At 43.4% G+C, this 18,247-nt stretch overlaps 2 protein-coding genes across 6 annotated transcripts in view; one reads left to right on the top strand and one right to left on the bottom strand.

Moving 5' to 3' along the window:
* REV1 (REV1 DNA directed polymerase) overlaps positions 1-9,172 on the top strand; it is an 84,830-nt gene extending 75,658 nt beyond the window's left edge. For all 4 annotated transcript variants that reach the window (XM_082851309.1, XM_082851307.1, XM_082851306.1 and 1 more), the window contains 9 exons: positions 1,512-1,614; positions 2,928-3,093; positions 3,323-3,528; positions 4,729-4,962; positions 5,642-5,762; positions 6,388-6,608; positions 6,716-6,872; positions 7,155-7,257; positions 7,640-9,172. In XM_082851309.1, coding sequence (XP_082707435.1) covers positions 1,512-1,614; positions 2,928-3,093; positions 3,323-3,528; positions 4,729-4,962; positions 5,642-5,762; positions 6,388-6,608; positions 6,716-6,872; positions 7,155-7,257; positions 7,640-7,751 — 1,423 coding nt within the window. In that variant the 3' untranslated portion in view covers positions 7,752-9,172. The remainder of the gene's footprint in view (positions 1-1,511; positions 1,615-2,927; positions 3,094-3,322; positions 3,529-4,728; positions 4,963-5,641; positions 5,763-6,387; positions 6,609-6,715; positions 6,873-7,154; positions 7,258-7,639) is intronic.
* A 167-nt stretch (positions 9,173-9,339) lies between these two features.
* The window catches only part of EIF5B (eukaryotic translation initiation factor 5B), a 66,712-nt gene continuing 57,804 nt past the window's right edge, over positions 9,340-18,247 (bottom strand). For both annotated transcript variants that reach the window (XM_082851310.1, XM_082851311.1), the window contains exons 15-24: positions 16,850-16,981; positions 16,254-16,436; positions 15,948-16,109; positions 15,307-15,438; positions 14,026-14,157; positions 13,842-13,918; positions 13,556-13,720; positions 11,981-12,119; positions 10,080-10,241; positions 9,340-9,753 (exon numbers count right to left, since the gene is read on the bottom strand). In XM_082851310.1, coding sequence (XP_082707436.1) covers positions 9,646-9,753; positions 10,080-10,241; positions 11,981-12,119; positions 13,556-13,720; positions 13,842-13,918; positions 14,026-14,157; positions 15,307-15,438; positions 15,948-16,109; positions 16,254-16,436; positions 16,850-16,981 — 1,392 coding nt within the window. In that variant the 3' untranslated portion in view covers positions 9,340-9,645. The remainder of the gene's footprint in view (positions 9,754-10,079; positions 10,242-11,980; positions 12,120-13,555; positions 13,721-13,841; positions 13,919-14,025; positions 14,158-15,306; positions 15,439-15,947; positions 16,110-16,253; positions 16,437-16,849; positions 16,982-18,247) is intronic.

Genomic DNA, 18,247 nt, shown 5'->3' with positions numbered 1-18,247 from the left:
TGTTGTATGTGAACTGCTGAAATGTTGTGGGAGCCTCTGGACTCATAGCGGGACACGCAGACCAGGGGGCTTCACTCTGGGAGGGCAGCTGGAGGGGCTTGGTCTTTGGTTACCACAACCAGCTGGCAGTGTCTGTGGTTCTTCCTGTGACGTGTTCCACCCAGGGGGTGGGTGAGAAGATGGACCGGTGACAGCTAGTGTTCTGGTTACTCAGGAGGAGAGGGGTCTGGGTGGAGATACAGGTGTACTGTGCTGCTTCCGAGCGAGGGGCCTTGCTCGTCCTCTGCTGTGCCTGACCCCCCTGTAGCTTCTCTGTGTCAACATTCCCATCTCTGGGAAGCTGTCCAGGAAGGAGGATGGCCAGCTGTGAGAGCCTGCTTCCCATGTATTCTCTCCCCCTCCTTTCAGACGTATCTGACACCTCTAATTGCTGAGCTCTTCTGAGGTTCTGTAGCATAAATTGGCTTATCTCAAAGTTGGTGCCTTGCTTCAGGCATTTAGCAGGCATTTGAGTATTCTAAATTATGGCTGACATTTTTCCTCTACTCTTGTCTTCTGTCCTTTTTCTATCTTTTAAGAGTTTACACCTTTCAAAAATAATTTCAAGTCCATTTAGTGTTGTTTTGGAAAGAAATGAAGATAAACACGTGTTTAAACCACTATGGCCCACTACAAATCTTGCTTTTAAGTTACTCTCTATTTATCTGTGTGAAATAAATTTAAGGTAATCATTAGGTAACAAACCAATGGAAATTTTTTGCAAATGATTTCCTTAAAGAAGTAGGTACTTTTCATAGATAAATAGATAATGTATTCATAGTACTGAGAAAAGAGAGTAAATGTAGTCTTGGGCACCTGATATTGCTGGCACGTTCTCTGGTCCCCCTTGAGGAGTTCTTACAGATGTAAAAATTGCATATTGTAGTCTCTCTGGGTATTAGACAGGGCGCCACCATACTTCCTTCCTCAGAGGTGTCCACACATTTCTGTATCTGCATGCCCATGTACTGGGCATATTCACATGTTGAAAACAGAGTCAGGAGAATCCGGGAGATTCATCTTTCTCTTCTGAATATTAACCGTACCTCAACAAAGATAATCTTGCAACCTAAAACATCTCTGGGAATCTAAAACGTCGTATTTACTGCTCAGGCTTTAGTTGCAACATAATATGCTTATATTTGAATATACATTAACTGAAATACATTTCTTTAAAACATTTTTCTCAACTTATTTTTGGTTGACCAGCTCTCTGAAAGTCCCAACGTTCTTGATGATTTTTCTTTTCCCACTTGCTGCCAATGTAATTAATTTAGCATTATTGGCTTCCTTGAAGGAAGACTATCTCCTGCTTTTTTAAGGATCATATTTAATACTTTAAAATTTAAACTTTTTGATAACTTGCTTTACAACTTTAACTCTTTAAACCGTTCCATACTACTGAGGTACCAGGGAATACATATGGAATGTAGCTTTTGTTCCTTTAAAAAAGTTAGTTCTATCACTTACAGGACTGTGACTCTTGACCAGGCAACGGATAGTGCAAAAATAATTGGAAGGGCTGCACTAAACATGTTTCATACAATGAAACTCAACATATCGGACATGAGAGGGGTGAGTAGTAACATATTAAAACAGGATTTTCTGTGATGTTTTTCTTATTTGAGGGTTGATCGGAGGTGGTCATGGTGCCGTTTAGGGAGGTTATATGCAGCTTTTGCAGCTCCACTGATGAAATATAAGAGAAACTGAAAAACGACTTTCTCATCTGAGCTGGTCTCCTTATTTAAGAATTCACATTTGTTCTGAAATCTGTTTTCTGCTTAGAATAGTAAGTATCATATCTTGAATTTTTATAGTGCCTTTCTTTTAAACAACCAAAGACCTATCTTAACATGTGTTATTTGCTTCCTGCTCTGGTTCCCGCAGAAGGAGACGGGGCTGGAGGGAGTGTGAAGCTGCAAATGTTTCTTGACCTTTAAGGTTCTTTTTCATCAGAGAACAAACTTCTGATGTCTGATAAAGGATGATCTAGAAGGGAGAGTTTACCATGGGCACGTGAGGATGCATGATCAGTGAGAGGGCATCAAAAATGTGAAAGCCTTCATTTTCTTAAAGATTAACCTTTGTAGGTTGTGTGTTAGTAAAGGATGGTTACTCGCTTGGTATGGGTGTCGTGGAAGGATTAAAAAGTCACTAAGCCGGGCTTCCCTGGTGGCGCAGTGGTTGAGAGTCCGCCTGCTGTTGCAGGGGACACGGTCTGGGAAGATCCCACATGCCGCGGGGCGGCTGGGCCCGTGGGCCATGGCCGCTGAGCCTGTGCGTCCGGAGCCTGTGCTCCGCAACGGGAGAGGCCCGTGTACCGCAAAAAAAAAAAAAAAAGTCACTAAGCCAACAGTGATGATCCTCCTCCCTGGAGTACTGTCATGGGCAGGGGGCGGTGCTTATCTGTGCGGATACCTGCCGCGTACCCACTGCCCACCCTACCCCCACTCCCGGTTTTTATTGACAAAAATGATAGGTAAAGTAAGGTTGCAAGTAGACTGTCCCCTGGTTAAATTTTGTTCAAGTTTTATTTTAAAAACTTAATTGGGACTTCCCTGGCGGTCCAGTGGTTAGGACTTGGCGCTCTCACTGCCGTGGGCCCGGGTCCAATCCCTGGTCAGGGAACTAAGAGCCCACAGGCCGCGCGGCGTGGCCAAAAATAAACAAACACAAAAACTCAATTGATGAGAACTTCAGTGGGTACAGTACTCCACTTTTTTGGAGTTCCTGATTTTGAAGAGATAATGTTTGGGTAGATTAGATACTCTAAAATTGAGAGTAGCTAGTATAGGTAGTATAGAAGTTGTTTTTGTAATAAATTGTATAAAAGGCTGTTTGAATTTAACTTTTTTTCCTAGAAACCTATTTTATTCTGGTTCTAGGTTGGGATTCATGTGAATCAGTTGGTTCCGACTAATCCAAACCCCTCTGCATGTCCCAGTCGCCCGGCAGTTCAGTCAAGCCACTGTCCTGGTGGGTCACACTCTGTCCTTGACCTCCTCCAAGTTCAGAAAGCTAAGAAGCCTACGGAAGAGGAGCACAAGGAAGGTCAGTGCTCGTCAGCGTGGTTCTCGTTTGGAGCTTATACCGTCCGGAGTGGGAAGTTAGTATACAGGTTGTCCAGCCTTGCTGCCTGTGACTCTCAGAAACACCCTGACATTCTGAATTATGATGAATCAGTAATAAAGCCTTATCTGTAATGGATTAAAGTGCACCCTTCCTCCCCTCCCTCCCCCTCAGCGAAGAGGCTATTTTACATCATTTCCTGTGTTTTCAGTATTTCTGGCTGCTATGGATCTGGAAGTTTCATCTGCCTCTAGAACTTGCACTTTCTTGCCATCTCTGTCTTCACATCTGACATCAAGTGTCAGTCCTGTTACTACTAGCAAAGCCGAGTCCTCAGGGAAATGGAATGGTCTACATTCTCCCATCAGTTTAAAATCAAGACTTAACCTGAGTATAGAGGTCCCATCACCTTCCCAGGTATGTATTTATAGTTGTAAATATGATGTCAGTGCAAAAGTAGTTTTACAGTAGGAATGATGTTTTTAAGTTATCAGTACAGCCAAGAAAGGGAGAAAGGGCAGCTTGACAGGGTGGATCATGGTGTTAGTTCCAAATGGGAAACAAGTTCAGGGCAAGATTGTGCTTTTGCAAAGATTTGCGACTCTCGCGGGTTGTAAAACATGGATGAGAAAGCCCGTTCTGTGAACTGCCACTGTCGGCAGCCTCTGGACCTCCCTCTCACAGTTGTGATCACATGGACACAGCTCTGGTCAACAGCACGGCTTTGCTGCTCATTAGTAGAGGCCTTTTGTCAAAGGTTTCTCTTGCATGATTTGCAAACAGTTCTCTCTATAGGGTAAATGATTTTCCTAACACCAGCTATTAATCCCATTGGTGTGGTCTGTAAACGTGGTATGCTGTTGGCATTTTTGCTTCTTGGAAACTTTACATAGCACTTTAAGCTCTGTTGGGAAAATCAGTTTTCTCTGTTCCCCTAAGTGGTGGGATGTGCTGGCTGTGAGGCCAGGGAAAGGGGCGATTGAGAAATGCTTGCACTAGGTCCCTGGTGCTGGCAAGCTACCCCAAAATGGTGGCTCCTAGCGAGGTAAGCCTGGCCTACCGGCGTATGGCAATTGCTTGCTTCCAAAGGGATGCGTGGGCAGGGACTCTAGTGTGTAGGCGGGAGAGTTGGGCTTCTAGAGTCCCTCTTTCCTAGCTTGCTGCTCAGACGAATATAATTTATATCTGGGGGCAGACAGCCTCCTGTCTGAACGGTAAACAAGCCTCTGACCCAGGACTCTTGACCTCATCCCAGAAATGGACATGCACCTTAGGCACTGGCCGCTTCCCCTGGGCAAAGTTTAAGATTTGAGCTTGACAAGGGCTCGCCTGTCTGTCTGTCTGTTCCTGTGCAGGAGGTTCAGTGAGGAGACATGGCTGAGCTGACCCTGGGGTACCGGCCAGGGGCCTGCCCTTGTCATCTCGAGTCCACACATGACCAGCCAGGCATCAGTGGCAAAAGACCAAGATGTTTCAAAAACGTGCTGGTTTGGGGGTGGCTCTCCTAGCTTGATGATCTGCACCTTGTGTTCACTATCCATGATGTTGCAATGGAAAGGAAGGTGGGGCATGAACTCTGGAAATGCATCATCTCAGCATCTGTCTGGTGTCTTACAGCTAGATCAGTCTGTCTTGGAAGCGCTTCCACCTGATCTCCGGGAGCAGGTGGAGCAAGTGTGTGCTGCGCAGCAGGGGCAGCCGCCTGGCGACAGGAGGAGAGAGCCCGTAAACGGCTACAGCACGGGGGTGTTGCCACAGCCAGCTGGGACAGTGTTGTTACAAATACCGGAACCTCAAGAATCTAACAGCGATGGGGGAATTAATGTAATAGCCCTTCCAGCATTTTCACAGGTGAATTGAATTGAGGCCCTTCTACCATAGTGTGAATATCCTTGGCCATCTGGCTCCCAGCTCAGGGCACTTCTTTTTCCTTTTCTCCTTTGCCCCTTAACCTCCCAGTGGCTGACTCCGTCCCTTGGGGGAGGAGGGATGGCCTGTCTCCGCATCACCTGCGGGACACAAACTGACAGAGCAGCCAAGTATGGACAACAGAGGGCAGAGAAGAGGGAGGCTATGGGGTGTGGGCGCTCACAGCTTCCACCCCAAAGACAGAAACACTCTGTTTCATTGGCCTGAGAAGACCCTGGGCCACACTCAAGTGCCAGGGTGAAGATGTGTAACCGTACACTAGGGACAGTAACACAATCAGAGTTTGATGTTTAAGAAAAACATGACATGTGCACCTGTTTTCTTGCGTTTTGCTTCTCATTTCCTACTAGTGCTTCTTGCCCTGGTTGTTCTGCACAGTGTTTTTGTTTTGTTTTTTTAATTAATTCACATTCAAAGCTGTATTCCTTATTCTCACCCTATAACCTTGTGAGGATTATTTATGAGCTTTGACACTGAGGACCTATTTCATACAGATCAGAAAAGTATGATTTGAAATAAAGTCTATTTTGTGAAAAATATAAACCAGCCGCCTATATAGAGTCAGCTCAGGTTTGACTTTGAACTTTCTCTTTTCCACCAGGTGGACCCTGAGGTGTTTGCGGCCCTTCCAGCAGAGCTTCAGAAGGAGCTGAAAGCAGCCTACGATCAAAGACAAAGGCAGGGAGAAAACACCCTTCACCCGCAGCAGGCCAGCACATCCGGTAAGCTTTGCAAGTGACACGTAACAGAAGTGAAGATGTGAGACATGAAACTGTTGTTTGATTGTTGTAGTATATATATATGATGGCCCAAGTCTTTAAGCTGTTAGTCATGTTCAGTGCTCTTCACATCAGGGGAACGGAACTAGTACGCAGTACAGGTTAAGTGCTGTCAAGAGTCCTAGGTGGATTTGTATCTGTAGCTTCTTGACTTAAAAGTCTGAACAAGCCATTACCCAGGAATCTTTTGAATTGATTATCTGTCAAGCCAGTTGTCCTTTGAGATCAATCCTTCAGAGGATGTAGGTTTAAAGCCCAGAATGTGAAGATGGTTTCTGAACATCCGTCACAAATACCACATTTAAAATGAAAACAGAATACTGCCCTGCTGAACTGCTGGAAGGAATTCGCCTGTGAGTTTTCATTGACTGCTGCGAGCCCCGTATAGACTAGCAGGTCCCAAATGTCACCAGTAAGTGGCTGAGCAACCCTAGGAAATGCGGGGCCACCTCAGGGAGGCCTGTGCTGTGTGCATGCGTGTGTTCAGGGCTGCTCTTGGGAGGAGGAAGGGGCCCGTGCTGCTCTCCAGGCATGTTGTGTTGAGGATCTTATGTCCATCTTCTTTCAGTGCCAAAGAACCCGCTACTGCAGTTAAAACCAGCAGCGGTGAAAGAAAAGAAAAGAAACAAGAAAAAAAGCTCCATCAGTCCCCCCAGAAAGATTCAGAGCCCTTTGAAAAATATGCTGCTTAACAGTCCTGCAAAAACTCTGCCAGGGGCCTGTGGCAGTCCCCAGAAGTTAGTTGATGGATTTCTGAAACATGAAGGTCCTGCCTCTGAGAAACCTCTGGTAATTTCTTTCATGCTTTTTAAACTTTGACCTTCTCCTTCCATCGGATGTTTATGTACTCGATGTTCTGTAAATATAGCACTTTCTATTATTTGTTTTCTTAACAGGGAGAACTCTCTGCTTCCACTTCAGGTGTTGCTGGCCTTTCTGGTTTGCAGCCTGAGCCGTCTGCGTGTGTTAGACCCCCAGCACCCAACCTAGCTGGAGCTGTGGAATTCAGTGATGTGAAGACCTTGCTCAGAGAATGGATAACTACCATTTCAGGTTGGCCTGGCTGGTACTGAGATGTGATGTCCTATGACTACAGAACATGAACTCAGCTCTGTAGAGGAACTATTTTCCTAAATCGAATGAGCGTAAACCAGCCCCCCCCCCCAACCTTCTGACCTCTGTGGGCGGCTCAGAAAGGTTCCTTACCACAGCCCACTCGTGTGGCAGCTCTGAGTCACTATCGTAGCACATAGTTTCCTTGGTCCCTGCAGATCGCTGCCCTTTCTCCTTCAAAGGCATAAGTTGGTCCTCATTTGAGATTTCTCCCCTCTCTAGATCCAATGGAAGAAGACATTCTGCAAGTTGTGAAATACTGCACTGATCTAATAGAGGAAAAAGATTTGGAAAAACTGGACCTAGTTATAAAATACATGAAAAGGTAACTATTCGGTGCTTTTACCCAAAGGGAAAAAAAAGACAGCACGTCTGTCACCACAGCTACTGGAGGGAGGTGATGAGCGAGCCGTGCCCTTTCTGGCCATCAGTTGCGGTATGGTAACTGCTCTTCAGCATTACTGAAAAGGGAAGCCCTGTATTTTGAATGCCAGAGAAAGAGGTGCCGTAACATTGACTGGGGAGCATAAAACGGTCAAAACGACGAGATTGCTCCTCCTCTCAAGGTTTATAGAGTTTAAACCATAGAAGTACGTTTTTGAGTGTATTTATATACAGAGGTTAGAACCCTAAATATCAGTATATATGTTAAACAGATTCTTGAAGGAATCGGTCTTTCCTGATCGCTCGTCTCTCCTCACCTGCAGGCTGATGCAGCAGTCGGTGGAGTCGGTTTGGAATATGGCATTTGACTTTATTCTAGACAATGTTCAGGTGGTTTTACAGCAAACCTACGGAAGCACATTGAAAGTTACATGAACATTACCAGGGAGCCTGCTGCTCTCCGCTAGCTGTGCCATAAGTGCTTGTGAGGTATTTGCAAAGTGCATGATAGTAACGCTCTGAGTTTTATAATTTTAAATTTCTTTTTAAGCCATGTGTTTTTGTACATTTCTTTTCAATAAGTGCCAAATTTGTCAGTATTGCATGTAAATAACTGTGTTAATTCTTTCACTGTAGCATAGATTCTGTTTACAAAATGTTTGTTTGTTTATAAAGTTTTATGGATTTTTACAGTGAAGTGTTTACAGTTGTTTAATAAAGAACTGTATGTATATTTTGTACAGGCTCCTTTTTGTGAATCCTTTAGGAAGCAAATCCTGAACTATTACGGCTGGACCGTTACACGCTTCATGCTAAGCTTTGAAATGCCTGAGGGGGCCCAGACTGGTGTTCTACTTGTTCCAAGCAAGGGTAAAGAAAGCTTCCAAATACTCTGATCACGCCTGACCCAAAGCATGAACACAGGAACATGTTAAGAAAATCTTCTTTACTTCTTCCAAGTGGAGGAATTTACATATTTTTGAATTAGAACACACACACAATTGAAGATTAAGTTTTTCCTGGGAAAAATTATGTCCCCCAGATTGTTTGTTTAGAGGTTTTGTCTTTGCCTCTACTGGCCCTTGAGAAACTTCAATCATAATGAAGAATGGTCCAGATTTTCAAATGTATATAAAAGTATTTTTCTATGCTATATGTTACGCCATAACACTTTAAAAATAGTTTATAATTCTATGCCAGTGAATACTCAGGAACATTTTCTTCCAACACCCCACACTGACTTCATTCAACACTGTGCTATAAATAGGTAGTCAGATATTAGGGATCTGCCAGAAGAATTACTCTGATGCTAATAGATCTCTTACCTCAGGGACCCACTTCCCACATTCTTCAGGAAAACCATAAGAAACTAGCTTCAATCAATCAGACTAATATGAAGAAACCACTATGATGCCTCTGTAACAACTCAATGTTTACACTAAGTCCAAACAGGTAATCAACACCCTATTGATTGTCTCATCAGAAAATGTATGCGTGATGGAATTTGCTAGGACAAAACAGACCAAGATGGAGGTATAAGAATTCCTAATGTTAACATGTGCTGGTACACAAGGTATGATAGTTAATAAAAATAGTTTGAGAGAACGAGCTGCACGGGGATGGAGACTCACAGAAGAGCAGCTACGCTGACATGAAGCCTAGCAGAGCTCGCGGGTCAACGTCTGGGTTCTTTATTGGAGTTCAGAACTGTGCTGATTACAGTGGACTCTCACGACCACACAAGCAGTAAGTAGCAGCCAGTTTTGCTTTACACCGTGGTTTCACACAAAGCAGATAAATACCAGAACGCCTAATCTTCTATCTTAAAAAATTCCTAAGGGCATATGGCAGAAGAACGCATGGGGGGAAAGAAAAAAAAACCACCACTGTGGGAAGGGTATGCATAAATAAGTATTTCTTACCTCAAAAAAGTCCCAAGTATCAGAAAATCTGCAGAAGCTTGGTTAATCAAATACTGCAGTACTGATTTAATCAGTATAAAATTGAAAGAGCTTTAGATCTGTAATAAAAATCCAAATTTGGGGAAGGGCAACCTTTAAAACAGCAGCCAGTAGAGGAGGACTGGGAAAGGCGTGGACGAGTGCGCAGGCACGCCGGAGCTGTGGGGACGTGTAATCGACCACTGTCAAACCAGTGTAAGTTTCTTGGTTTCTCATGGAAAACATCTTATACGCCTATTTTTTTTCCTTCTATGCTTAATTAGTTCATCAGTTTTCAGATAGGTCCATTCCATTTTTTGCCTTGTTTTTCTTGGTAGTATTACAACATCATTTTGCATTTATTCCAATTCCTGACCCGTGTGGAAAAATTAGATGATTTCAAATACTTTCTTCAGCTCCACAATAAGCTGCCAGTCACTCTTCTGCATCTCGTCTCTGAACCAGTCTTTGAGGGCGTCGATGGACTGCCTGCTGATCTGTAAGGCCCAAGGCACACAGTGAACAAAACAATGTAACAAGTGCCAAAGAGGAGCATGTGGCCCCGGAGTTTGTTACCAGATCCTGCTCATCACAGATGGAAAGCTCAGGCAGAAACTGCCAAAGCAGAGCCTGCCTGCCTGCATTTTCTGGGAGCAGAATGCCAGCACATCTGTTTGCTGGGGATCCGACCTAGAGTCCTAGTGGGCACTCTGTCAGGAGGCCAGGCTACAGGCCAAGCCCTCAGCTCCTGAGTAAAGGCCATCAGAAGAGCCGACGGCCCCCTTTCTTAAAAGGGGCCACTTTTGCTGAGTGAGATACTTACCTTACTGACGATAATATCTGTAGCTTCAAAATGTCTTCCGTACATTTTGGGAGATTCACCAGGGATGGGTTCTATTTTGACACAGACTTCCTGTCCTTTTTTTGCAACATCCACTTGTTTATGGTTTACTTCAATACTTGTTACTATTCCAATGTCAACAAACTGTAAAGTAATAACAGAAACTACGATGTGGGCAGAGGAATCGTGGCAGTCACAGGCGCCCAAACTGGACAACTGCTGTAACTGGAGCGAATGAGCCAGCTGCAAGGCCTGGGCCCTGGGCCCCTCTATCACCTTGGTCTCTGGGTCTCTCCGCAGTGTGATTTTTCTCACTGGAGAACTGGGGGTGATACCACCCCACCCCGTCTGCCTTCACAAGATGGCTGTGAGGACAAAAGGAGGTCGCTCGTGTGCTTTGGGACACGTGGAAAGTGCTCTGTCCATCCGACGTGTTTCCACCCTGCCCTTCCACATGACAGCTCCCAGAGTAAGAGAGGCCAGCAGGCACACAAGTTCTGAGTCAGAAATGAGTTTGGGGTGATGGGGATGCAGGCAGAGAGGCAGGGACCCGTTGTGTGGGCCCCGGCGGCCATGCTGAGAACTCTGCTGCTCATTCTGAGGATGCGACCTGACCTCAGTCACAGTCTGGGGAAGGCAACAACAACAACATCCCACTCTGCTGCCTGGGCAGCGAGAGTAAAAACAGGTAACCTGGTTTGGCCGAAGCCACACAGGAGATCACTGCTGTCAGTAAGTGTCCTAGCTTAGCCACTGGCAGAGAAGCATGACTCCTAGAAGCAGTGAGTCACAGCACTCGGAGGACGTCAGGTGCCGTCTCCCACTAAAGGAACCAAGTCTGGGGCAGGGAAAGTCCTAGATGAGCCTGGAGCACCTTACTGCACCACAAAGGAAGAAAGGGCCCCAAGTGCTATGTGCAAGGACACAAGGCAGCTTGAACGGGCTCCCAGTGACCAAACGCTGGATAACGGGGGTCTCAAAAAAAAACCCGGCGTGTTTCAGATACCTAATGAAAAGGCCGGGGTGGGGGATGGTTCTTTACAGAAGCGTGTGGGAAGGGGGATCACAATACTGCCACCATCCATGTCATAACTACTCAGGCGAGGACTGTCAATGGTGGTTAAAGCCGCTGGGAAGCTCACAGGGACTCTCAGTGCTCCAGATGACTGAGTCAGTACAGCGGGCGAGGATCTGTCTCTGATGGCGATGCTGAGCTGACAGCACCTTCTCTGATCACCCAAGTTTGCACTGCGACAGTGGCAACCCGTGTGACAATTCAGAGGCACGCAGGAGCACCTGTGTGCACAGTATCCTTCCCAATCACTCTAACTTGCATCTAGTCACAAGGGAACAACCAGACAAATCCAAGCTGAGAAATCATCTGTGGAACTGCTGTTCTGGACTCTTCTTTAAAAAGAATGGCAGACCGTTCATCATTGAGACTAAAACACTAATAACCAAATGCAGCGCACCTCGAAGGAGCCCTGGGCCAGGTCAGCAAGCAGCGCTACTAAAGACATTTGGGACAATTGGTAAAAAGTGAATGTGAACTGTGAACTACAGGATTTTATGGAATTAATGTTATTTTCTCTTGGCTATGATGCTAGAGGAAAGACATGAGTGTCCATTATACTATTTTTTAAGCTTTCCCCAGACTCAAAACACCAAAAACTTTTGAAGGGCAATAATTCTGCAACTTTCATTACCTGAAGCACTGACACCAGGTGCTTGAGAATCAACACTGATTAAGGAACACTGATACTGAATTTGTATAAATTACAGGAGGTGACAAGCTCTGCTTGATTTCAGTTTTTTATCACTCCTGACTCCCAGAACTGCTTTAAGAGATGACACACTTTCTAAAAAGTACAACCAGAACTTACATTTTTGCTAGGCACGCACATGGGTGTCCCCTGCTTCACCTGGCCTGCTTCCACAGTCACGCCCATCACTATCGGATCTCGAGAATTGAAAATAAACTGAGGCAGAATTTTTATCTTGCAGGGAAATACTGCTATGTGTCTAAAAGGAAAAAAGAAAACCCAAGAATTTTTAAGCTTACAAAATCACTTCGAAGCATAAAAAAGCAAATGCAGGTGAATATGAGGCTTCTTCTCCCCTCAGCTGAGGGCAGCAGGAAGGCCACACATCGGCGCTCAGGGGTCCCTAGGGTGCTGCATCCTCTCTTCATCCTCCTCCCTCCCCTCAAAGCAGCTGCATCACAGGAGCACGTTGGGCCCAGACCAAAGGCTGAGCCCCGCCCCTGAAGATGGAGCTTGAGTGCCTCGGTGGAATCCACCATCAGGTGTGTCCTGGGGCCCGTGTGAGGCCTATTCTGAGGACCACACTGGTATCAAACCACATCCTCCTTTTCTGTACCACGTTCCCAAATCAGTTGATCCAAAAGGACACTATTTCTGTGCTTATGAAGCATATGCTTAGAATGCTTTAATGGTTTGTAGCATTTTCTTAATCAAACTTCAGTCTTTCCCCTTCAGGTTTCATGATCTAAAGTGAGCACACCTCAATCTAAATCCCAGTATTTACCAGTCTGCTTTTAAAATGCACCTCAGACTGAGCCGTCCCTCCCTCTGGTCACGCTGGTCTGAGCCTCCACCACGTCCTGCCTGGACTACGGGGGCCTCCTGACAGGCTCTAACCAGCAGCCCCCTAAACCCCGCCTGTGGCCTACGGGGTCCTACAGGATATGGGTGCTGCCAACTTCTCTACCGCAGCTCCTGCCACCCTCCCCGAGGGTCACTGTGGCTGCCTCCACCTCTGAACACGGCCCTGCTGGCCGGCGTTGTCCTTCCACCTGACACCTCCCGGGTGTCTGGGCGGCTCGCTTCACTCTCCCCAGCTGAGCTGCCTCCCCACCACACTATTAACCACAGCTCTCCTCGCCTTATCTAGGCCCTGCCCTGCTTCATCCTGCGCTTATCCCAACTTCTCATGTGTTCTTCACTTGTCTTCCCCTAAGCTCCGAGAGGCAGGGACCTGGTCAGGTCCATTGACAAGGGCTCCCCAGCACCACAGGCTCTGTCAGGTTTGCTCGAGGAATGACACCTGCCAAGGAATGCCTCGCCTCCTTTCTCTTTCTAATTTTCCATACTCTCACGGTGTTACCTCCATTCCATGCAACCCCAGATGAGGAACTCCAGCAAGATGAAGTCCCCAGATGTAGCAACGACTCACCCATTAACGCAACCTAGGTCTGCCAAGTTAAAGAAAATTAAAAACTAAGCAGAAATGTTACAGAGAGGATTCGTTCACACACTGCTAGAGTGTCTCAGGTGGGCCAAATCTGTGGCGTATAACACACCACCTGAGGATGCAGCTTCCGGGAGACGAGCGAGTGCCATGCTTCTGTTGTCTACACACCTGGCTGGTATTTGGAAATCCTCAAATAATCAACTTTATTACCAAAGATCCAAAGTAGGTAAAAATCACCAACTTACTTAAATTCTTCTTGTTTCTGTTTCTTGTAGTCTTGTCTATATTTCGTAAAGGCATCAAATAAATGATAAATAATTTCTGCACTAAAAATTCTAACTCCTAAACCGTCAGCCATTTCTTGCGCATCCCGTTCAATTCTCACATCAAAGGCCAAAATTACTGCATACCTAAAAGGTTAAAACACATCAAAGATCATTCAGTGAAACACAGACCATGTCATAACAGTTCTACTAAAATAAAATAGATAGGCAACATAAAAGCCTTTACAGCAGAAGAGAAATTACTTACTGAGGATCATGTTCCAACATCACCGAAGCCTTCATAACATCTTTTTTATGGACTGGACCAATGTTAATTCCTGCATACTGTAAAAAGGGAGTTTCCTAGTTTAACTGCCTGTGTTGGGTAACAGGAACAGCGCCATAAACTATGCCGACCACTGACTCTCGTGGAGTCGGGTACCATTACTTACGGGCACTTCTGATGTTTTCAGAAATTCAAGTAGAGCTTCCAAAGATCCCAGTGTAGATGCCTGGACATAGACTCCTTTCTCTTCTAATTTGATAGCATTTAGTGTCTGCTTTAACTCATGGATCAGTTCATCCTTGAAAAAAGATTACATTTGACAAGGTTATAAATACACCTCTATCTCAGCAGCCTAGAATTAAACTGTTCCTGTTTTTGATTAGGTGTTCATCTGAAAATAAGAAACCAAGGCTTAGGACGGACAAGGCATGGCAGAACCTGTACGGGAAAGGAAGGAGAGATTTGGCGGCCATAACTGAGCTGTATCCCACTTCACCTCTGTCTATATGTTAGGTTTACTAATGTCGAAATATGTTTAACCTCTGCACCACTTGGCAGAGTAGATGGGTGAATGAAATGACGTGATAAATAAGAATCTTCTAAATTTAAATAGTACTACATGAATGTAATATGTTACAGTAGCCCAAAGGTATTTAATGATGAAATACCCTAATCTCAGCAGCCCTTTACTCCATCATCACTCCTTTGAAGGTGAAGAGATTTTGACCAGAAATAAGTAAAACAACCATGTCGATGCCATTAAAGATGTACAAGTCCACCCATACTCAAGACTGGCCACAGGGATGCCTGCCCTGTTCTCATAGGCCCTAAGGGGGCCGATTCCCTGGCGACAGTGACTGGGTGCTGCCTAAAGAATAATGGTCCCAGCATAGGACAAGAGCCATGTGCTGGGAACAGTGGTATCTTCTCTTTGGCAAGAGAATAAATATGTCTCAATGTTTGCTTTTGTGAAACTCCGCTGGGCTCATGTGTGCCATCTGTTCCTGAAAATAGGCAAACAGGCTTTAAAATGACTCCTAAAACCTAGTAAGAGATTATTTTAGTTCCATCTATATAGCTGAGTATCTTTAAAAAAAAAAAAAAAAGGAATAAACTTCTTCTAGCTTCTGGTTCATTTTTTATTTAAATAAAATGTTCTAACTTGAATATATATAAATTATCATTTATTCATTGATTTCAGGGTTAATTTCTATCATTTCTTTCTACTTACATTTGTCTTCATTGTTCTTTTTCCAGTTTCTTAAGATGCTAATTCATGATTATACAAAGTGAAATAATTTAAAAGCATCAACTGTTTGTTAAGAGACCACCAGGTAAGTCTTCACAAAGACAAAGATGCCCATTTTATTCATCATTCTTAGCGTGTGCTCTACTGACACAAGGTACAACTCAAAACAGCTTTGGAGGAAAAAATAAAATAACTTACTTTAAGAACTGGGATTTCATCTTCTTTATAAGCCACGAGGAGGGGTAAACCAGCCAATGTTTTTTCCAGGTCTTTTCCAAGAATCTTTACCCCCTGAGCTGCTTCTACTTCTTTATGCTTTTCATATTGGTTCTACAGAGATCAAAACATTTGTTATCACGTTTATTTGAAAAGTGGTTAGTGGTAGAAGACGATGTAAGACGATAATGTCATGACCTTGGGACAGGGCAAGATTTCGTTAAACTAGATACAAAAAGCAGTAAGTGCAAATGGAAGACTGATAAATTCAACATTAAAGTTAAATAATTCTGTTTCTCAAGCTACTACAGAATGAGTAAAAAGACAAGTCACAGAACAGAAGGTGCATACAAACCAGTAACATACTAGTAACTAGCTACCAGTGTAGAACGAAAACAATGTACTTTTGATTTTTATGAGAAACTTAGTTGGTAAACAAGGACTTTCACACATCTCTACTCTGATGGATGGTCCCTCCTGTATGAAGACACCTAAAATAAAACCAGTGAAGGGTGTGTGTTGTGTATTAAGCCAGGTGGCTCTTGAAGTGAGGAAACAACCTCAGTAGAATTTTTAAACACTGTGCAAGTCCACACGTGCCAACGCTTACCACCCTGACTTACCTTTACTCTTAACTCCTTCATAGGAGGAGGTAATAGGAGGCCTCGAATCTGAGTGACAATGGGCCCTTCTACTCCGGGAACAATAATTGTATCTCCTTCCTTCAAACGCCCGTTGATCAATATTACATCTATAGTGGTGCCCATTCCTGGGAGAGCCTTAACCTAAGAGACATTTATTGCAAAGGGAGTGAAATATAGGCTACAATGCACCATGTTGAGATTAAATCTAAATTAGTAGACATCCCCATCCAAGAACCCTATTTGGGGGTTGGTGGGGGGAGGAATAAACTGAAAAGCTGACAGTACCTCCATCACCTGTGCTCTCAGCTCTTCACAGTGTGCAAGTCTCTTATTCAACATGGTCTGAGTTAACTCGACAAGAAGGTAGATCAGACTTCCCATGCCATCACCAGTATGTGCAGAGGTAGGTACCAAGGACACAAAAGTGCGGGGATCTTTATTCTCATAAAACAAAGCTGCGTTCAACCCCTAGAGACATAAAAAGCAAAGTCATTCCCACAGGCCGAGTGGTGGAGGGAGGTCTCCAGAACAGAAATGACTAACTAGAAGCTGGATGAATAATGGCTCTTCATTCTGAAAAATCCTCAAAAACACTTAGATCATGTATATCCTGGAGGTATTAACCATATCGCAGAAAAGTAGTTTCTTTCCAAGTCAATTTGGTTTTTCAAAGTTAAACATTCAGACTACAAAGAGAGGTCTTGAAATAAAGATTTTAAAAGGAAAAGGGAGAAGGGAAAAGAATGAAAATGCTAATTGCCATTAATAGGGGAACAGAACCAGTATTAATGAAAATAGTGACTTAATTATAAAGACAATGTAAAAGAAGAAAAAATATTCTATGATATAGTCTCTTCATAAAGAAGGGAAAGCTTTCTTACCTGCTGTGCAAATTCCACAATAATAGCCTTTGCTCGCTCCTCAAATTCATCTCTTGTATTCTTTTTCTGCTTCTTTAAAGTAGCAGCCACATCACAGTCGGGGCTCTTTTTCCAATCATACAACCTATCAATCTGGAAAAGTATTTTTAGTAAGAAACATCTCTAAAGCATTCACAACACTCAGGAAGTTAATTAAGGTTAATTTAAAAGCTTCAGAAAATTCCAAATGCATATCACACATATCTGGAAGAGTATTACTTTCATTGCACCAAAAGCCCCTCAGTCTGCTCAACCGCACCCCCTCTTAAATGTGAAGTGCCACACTGCCTACCAGCCTCCAGCCAGTTCATGGGAGGCTGCCATTTCCTGCAAAAGATGAAAAACTAGAATTATCCTGGGAACATTAACATATGTTGGAATTCCAAAATGGTTATGTTAAGTAGTATGCAGGAAAAAGGATTAATTACAGCCAAGTACCATCACCAGGAAAATGACATGAAAAATATAGAAAATAATCTATTTTCCTTCACTTTTCAAAAGATGATAAATGGGTATAAAGAAGATTATTTAAGAGTAAAAACAAACAAAAAGGCATAATATATTGGCTCATTCTAGGGTGATAATATAAAAAAGCAGACCAATCTGATTGCTATCAAAAAGGAAAATCAGTAAGTAGAAATAGACCCAGAAATGACAATGATGGTATATAATTAGCATACAAGGGCCTTAAAATAGTTATTATAAATATATTCAATGACTTTAAAGGAAAAACATGTAACTTGTAGAGCTAAAATATATATATATATATATATATAATATGAAATGAAAAAAAATAAATCACTGGATGAGCTGAAGCAAATTACATATTGCCAAAGATCAGCAACCTTGAAGATAAAGCAAATAAAAACTATCCCAACCAAAGCAGGTAGAGAAAAAAGGATGGAGAAAAGAAAAACCTTCAGTCACTATGAGACAATATTAAGAGAAGTAAAGTCCTAGAATTCTATCAAACACTTAAACAAGGAAAGAGTAAGAAAAGAGAGCAGAAAAATAACTGCACAAGTAATGACCAAGAACTTTCTAAGAAAGTCAAACTCAAGTGGGATAAATATAAAGAAAACTATTATATAATCTCACTGACAAAACTCTTAAAGAAAAAGTCTTTTTAAAAGCAATCAAAAAATCCCACATTACATACTGGGGAACAAAGAATGAGTAGAGATAAAAGCCAGAAAATGAAGATGATGAAGGAAAAAAATATTTTTTAAACCTAGAATTCTATATCAAGTAAAACTATTCAGAAAACATTTTGACCTAAATGATAAATAAAAACACAGTATGTCTAAGCAGTGCTTTTAAGCATACCTTTAAATGCTTACATTAGAAAAGAAAAAAATA

This window comes from Leucopleurus acutus, assembly GCF_964270905.1.
Source record: "Leucopleurus acutus genome assembly, chromosome: 12".
Lineage (NCBI taxonomy): Eukaryota > Metazoa > Chordata > Mammalia > Artiodactyla > Delphinidae > Leucopleurus > Leucopleurus acutus.
This window is presented reverse-complemented; position numbering and strand designations above follow the sequence as displayed.